General features: G+C 47.4%; 1 protein-coding gene across 12 annotated transcripts in view; it reads left to right on the forward strand.

Moving 5' to 3' along the window:
- Positions 1 to 6,000, forward strand: part of hspg2 (heparan sulfate proteoglycan 2) — a 99,035-nt gene that overhangs the window by 73,912 nt on the left and 19,123 nt on the right. For 11 of the 12 annotated variants that reach the window (XM_042097895.1, XM_042097903.1, XM_042097900.1 and 8 more), the window contains 7 exons: positions 433 to 568; positions 715 to 872; positions 1,125 to 1,254; positions 1,841 to 1,987; positions 2,845 to 2,979; positions 3,313 to 3,494; positions 5,545 to 5,740. In XM_042097895.1, coding sequence (XP_041953829.1) covers positions 433 to 568; positions 715 to 872; positions 1,125 to 1,254; positions 1,841 to 1,987; positions 2,845 to 2,979; positions 3,313 to 3,494; positions 5,545 to 5,740 — 1,084 coding nt within the window. The remainder of the gene's footprint in view (positions 1 to 432; positions 569 to 714; positions 873 to 1,124; positions 1,255 to 1,840; positions 1,988 to 2,844; positions 2,980 to 3,312; positions 3,495 to 5,544; positions 5,741 to 6,000) is intronic. The other variant, XM_042097897.1, reaches the window with a different exon arrangement.

A 6,000-nucleotide genomic window follows, 5' to 3' on the forward strand; every position in this document is an offset into this window, starting at 1 on the left:
TATGCAGACTTCCAAAGGGACTGCTTATTAGATGACTTCTACCTTATGAGCTAAGCTAGCTACTTCTGAGCTATATCTCCCATAAACACATACTGGCCTCACTTTGGTCATAGGATGGTGTAGTCTAGACTCTAGAGCACAGTAGCATAGATGAAGTGTGACGCTTGAAGCTGATCAAATGCATTTGTTTTACACGCTCATAGTCAAACTCTACTGTTCTCCCAGCATCTGGTGCTAGAGCCAAAGCCTTAATATGTATCGTCTTGCATGAGATGTTTGAGCTGCTCTGCTCCATGCTGCTGTGGTGTGCGACGTTGTGCGATGTGTGTGTGAGCAGTGTGCCGTGCGGGGGAGCTAGTCTCTCCGTAGGTAAGTATGTAAATATCGACTTTGTGGATAAGGCACCTCGTCTGACTCGCCTGTGCTTTGCAGGCTCGTATGGAGCGCACGGACATCGGCACCCTGCTCATCCCCAACATCAGGCCGGCAGACTCCGGCACCTACCTCTGCGTGGGCACCAATGCCATCGGCTCCTCAGAGGCTCGCATCGAGGTCACAGTGACCAGAGGTTAGAGGACACTCTCAGAGCTGTGTCCATGTACAGTAGTATAGGAATTCTGTAGTTGTGTAGAATTTTGTAAGTGTACATGTATGTGTAGACTACTGAAGATTACAGAATGTGGGACTCATCCATTTGTGTGTGTGTGTGTGTAGCGGACAACTCTCAGGTCTCCCAGGAGATCACCATCCAGCCTTCCATCGCTTCGGTGGCCGAGGGGGAGACTCTGGAGCTGAACTGCGTCGTCCCTGGCAACCCTCCTCCCCCTGTCACATGGCAGAGAGCCACAGGCTACCTGTCCTCAAATCACCTGGTGTGAACTTCAGCCCTCAAACACACACTTACTACTGCTGCAGCTTATTTACACCATAAAACCTTTTGCATTGTTTAATGTATGTAAAAGTAGAAATCACTGAAATGGTGCGGTGTGTGTGTGTGTGTCTGTGTGTGTGTGTGTGTGTGTGTGTGTGTGTGTGTGTGTGTGTGTGTGTGTGTGTGTGTGCGTGTGTGTGTGTGTGTGTGTGTGTGTGCGTGTGTGTGCGTATGTGTGTGTGTGCATGTGTAGGTCCTGGGAACACAGCTGCTAATCATGCAGGCATCGGAGGCTGACTCTGGGGAGTACATCTGCCGGGCGAACGGTGGCTCTGGGCTGCGGCAGGTGGCCGTGTCTGTATCTGTCACGTCCAGCGCCTCCCGTAAGACCCGTTCTCAGCCCTCCCCCCCACAACCCTCAGACTGCCCAAATAACACAGTACTCCTTACTAACAACTTGTCAGTAGCCTCAGTAATGGAGCCTATTTCATTCATTTCCCATGACATAATAATTCCCCATTTAGACACCAGTCAGTCATCTCTCAGCACTTACTTATTTCCAGCTCCACAGTGACACAGAGACACTCACTCTCTCACTACTGCTTTGTACGGTTTCAAATAACCCAGCACATAAACAGGGAATGAGTCACTCCATATTGTAGCAATTAGCTTTTCATTGAGTAATTATCTCATTGACTCAAGCACAAACACACTGTAGCTCATTATGGCTCACATCTTCAACTCCATAATAATGCACTCATTCATTACCTAAATATCACATTCATTATCGGCATACTCCCTCTACACACATCACCAAGCCAATAACCCTGTTTGTACGTCCTTAATAACCCAGGCCCGTGTGTGTGTGTGTGTGCGTGTGCGTGTGCGTGTGCGTGTGCGTGTGCGTGTGCGCGTGTGTGTGTGTGCATGTGTGCATGCGTGTGTATATGTGTGTGTTGTGGCTGTAAGCAGGTCTCCAGAGTCCCATCATCTCCATCGAGCCCCACAGCGTGGCGGTCAAGCTGGGCGAGTCGGCCACGTTCAGGTGCCGAGTCTACAGTGGAGCCCAACCTGTACGCCTGGAGTGGAAACTGTCCAACAACCAGCCACTGCCAGGTAACTTCCCCACCTTCAGATCACCGTTTACCCTCACACACCTGAGATTTTATTTTATTATTTGGCAAACAGTGGTGAACGTTCCTGGCGAACATGTTTTCTCTCATCAATTGTAACGGTAACACTTTGTCCAGCTCATGTCCAGCTCCACTGAATGGTCACGAGAACTACCTCCTCAGACGAGTGTTTGCAAACGTTTGCCAAAAACTCAAGGCAGACAGAAACCTGTTTGCAAACTCTCACAAACGTTCGCCTGTGCTTGCAAATTTGAACGCACCTCAGGCTTCAGAAGGTAAACGTCTTACCATGTATTGGTTCTACATCTCCACATAAACCAGGTGATTTCACTAATTAGCTCATCTACCTGGCTGAAGAGTTGAACCTGTTTAGAATCAGCTGGTTTTTTACTGAATGGTTGGAACAAATACTTGGTAGGACTTTTACTTTTCAGAAGTCGGGTTTCTAATCTCTGTGACACACCCTGTTAGTAATAGTATGTTATTTCCAATAGCACACCCTAGTCCACACTTTATGCCCCAAGTCATTTAGCTTCATGTTCACCTTTACTTCCCTTTGACTTTACAGTCAAACCCTAACCCAGAGGTAAAGGGACAAGATGTCCCTTTTGTATACACATACATTGTATACACAACCATACTGTACTCTACCTGCACTTGGTATTAATGCTTCTTTGCGCTTCTGGTTGGATGTCAACTGCATTTCATTGGCTCTGTACTGTACTCTGCTAAATCACAATACAGTTGAATCTAATCTAATCTAAAAAATGTTGGAGTTAAGTGTATTTGTTGTGTATGTTTATGTTTGCCAGTGATTTATTTATTTGCTTGTCACTTCAGATAATGCAAAGGTCAGCTCAGACGGCTCCGTCATCACCATAGTGAACGTCAACCCCAGCAACCAGGGCACCTTCCGCTGTGTGGCCAGCAATCTGTTTGGCATCACACACAGCATTGTCTCGCTTATCATCAAAGGTAACATCACCTTTAAAGCAGGATACACTCACACACACACACACACACACACACACACACACACACACACACACACACACACACACACACCTCAGCTCAGCCAGTGACTTGATTAAAGTCCACACATAAACTATATAAACATTCACTTTCAGTTATTGTTATGTAGTTGTCGTACTTGGAGTGAACGGCCCTTAACTGTTTGAATTCCACAGGCATTCCCAAAATGACTCTAGTCTGTCAGAATAAAAAAATAAATGCTCAGTGTGATCAAACTCAATACAACTCTTCAGTGGCCCCCTTGTTTATGATTGCCTCTGTTGTGCTGTTGGTCAGAGTCGCCCCGAGCCGTGGTGACCCCAGCTGGCCCGGTGCGGGTGAGGGTGGGCGACCCCATCAACCTGGAGTGCCAGACGTCCGGAGAGCCCCGCGCCACTGTGTCCTGGCACCGGCTGGACAGCGCCCGCAGAACACTCATCAGCAGCCCCGTGCCCATGGAGTCCAACGCCGTCATGCAGGTGGGTGGGTCTGGGTATGGTGGACACGGGTGGGCAGTTGGGCATGGTGGACACGGGTGGGCAGTTGGGCATGGTGGACATGGGTGGGCATTGGGAAGATGGCCAAGTGGTTGAAAGGAGGTCTTGTCTAAGATGTCATGCAGGTGTGTGGGTTTGGGCAAAGTGGAGGGGTGGGCAACTGGGCAAATGGGTAGTAGGAGGTGGATAGATAGATAGAGTCTTTATTGTCCCATAGGGATAATCATTTCCACAGGTTTTCCATTACATGTTCCATAGCACTGGCACTCCATAGAAAAAACATTTCACATGTAACACATAACACATACATCCCATCCACCCCTGTGACATATAGCTCATCCACACATCAGGCACATAACACATACATCCCATCCACCCATGTGACATATTTTCCATCCACACAGCACAAGCATGACATATAACAAGTAACATATATCCCATACACATTCAACACCAAAAATCACATCACATTAAGACATCCACATTCGTCAAAATGAAAAACAGAAATCTACATGACAGTATTGAGGTGATGGTGGCAGCTTTACAATTTGTTTAGTGCTGTGATGGCGGTAGGAACAAAGCTTTTTTTGAAAGTGGCTTTAGTCCAGTTCAGTGCTCTATATCTGCAGCCGGATGGGAAGTGTGAAGAATTGATTCAGGGGATGGTCTGTGTACGTGCTAGGCATGTGATGGCTGTGTCATTCATGTCTGAAAGGCTGGGTGTGGGGAGACTGATTATCTTGGAGGCAATATGTGTGATTTTAATTGTCCTGACACCATTGTGAAAACTGTGAAATTGAGTCCTGGTACGTTGGAGTTGTTGTTGAGTAATCCAACTGGCAGTGTCATCAGCGTATTTGTAGGAGGTAGTGACGGGTAATGGGCTGTTGCAGTCGTTGGTGTACAGTAGAGTTGGATGTCTCGAGACCGGTCTTGGTCTCGAGACCACTTTTACGTGGTCTCGGTCTTGTCACCGTCTTTGGTCTTGGTCTTGTCTTGGTCTCTGATCCCTCGGTCTTGTCTTGGTCTCATTGTCTTGGTCTTGCGGTCTCAGGTCGACATAGTGGTCGGGAGATTTGCAACAAATAATGTCCATGATACAAAACATAACATTCGATAATGCAACATTAAATTATTTCGCCTTTCACGCCCTTCAAATGCAACCTTTCAAATGCAACCAATCAATGACATACATATATTTTGTTGTGATTAAGAAACTGGCACTCATCCAATCAAAAGTGTAGCCAGCGTGAAACGTTAGGTTTACGTCGTACAGTAGCTGTCAGTCTCAGTCAGACCTAGTAATAATAATGTCAGCGAATTCCGCCATCATTACATTTGCATTCACGGAACATAAAGAAATTTGCAGTCCAGGGGCAAGAAAGAAGCATTCTGCAAAATGCAAGTTTTTTTTTTTTGGTCTTGATCTCGTCTCGGTCTCGTCTCGACTTTGTCTTTTTCTTGACTCAGTCTGTCTTGGCCTTGGTCTCGTCTTGGTCTCGGTTTAGGCAGTCTTGACTACAAGTCTAGTGTACAGGGTGTAGAGGAAGGGGCTGAGAATACATTCCTGGGGGGCTCCGGTGTTGGTGATGATGGTTGATGATGTTGTTGAGCCAATTCTCATGGTCTGAGGTCTGTTGCTGAGGAATTTATGGATCCAGTGGATGAGAGGTGGGGGTGGGGGTGGGGGGTGTGGAGGTGATGTGATTTCTTGATGAGCTGGTGACGTTGGATTGTGTTGAAAGCGGAGCTGAAGTCAATGAAAAGGACTGAAGCAAAACTGCCAGGTGTCTGTAGGTGTTGAAGGATGGAATGGAGAAGGCATGTCACTGTGTCCTCCGTACCTCGTCTGGGTCTGTATGTGAAGTGATGTGAGTCCAGGTGTTGTCTGACGGTTGGCAGGATGAGGTGAAGGATTCATTTTCAGTCAGTTTAATCTAGTCTTTTAGACTAATATAGTCAGATAGATTAAAGTAATGTAACATCTAAGGTCTGATGCCTTGGTGTGAGTTTTAGTTTGATATCCCTGCAGGTCCTGGTGGCGCGGCCGGAGGACAGTGGCACCTATGTGTGTGTGGCCCAGAATAGCCAGGGCACCACGGAGACGCGGGTCGAGGTGCGTGTGGAAGGGGGACCCCAGGCGCCGATGGCCCCCCGTGCCTCTGTCCAGGAGCCGCTGATGGTGGTGGTAGAGGGCCAGACGGCCATCCTGCGCTGCCACGCCCAAGGTATGTGCACCTGTTTGGCCTAAACACTACCAGACCTTTAACCTTCATACATAATACTTCCTCAGTTTCCCACAGTCCAGGGGATCGGAGGGTTTTATTTTGATGTAATATTGACATAATAATGAAAAAGCCCTTTAATGTGTACTATACTACTGTCTCAGCTATAGTCTCTGTCAGGTGTCTAAGAGAGCCTTTGTTGTGTCGAGGGAGTGTCGAGGTCTGTCTACCATTTTAGCGTCAATTCATAGAAAGACACTGAC

This window comes from Alosa sapidissima, chromosome 7 (genome assembly GCF_018492685.1).
Source record: "Alosa sapidissima isolate fAloSap1 chromosome 7, fAloSap1.pri, whole genome shotgun sequence".
Classification (NCBI taxonomy): domain Eukaryota; kingdom Metazoa; phylum Chordata; class Actinopteri; order Clupeiformes; family Clupeidae; genus Alosa; species Alosa sapidissima.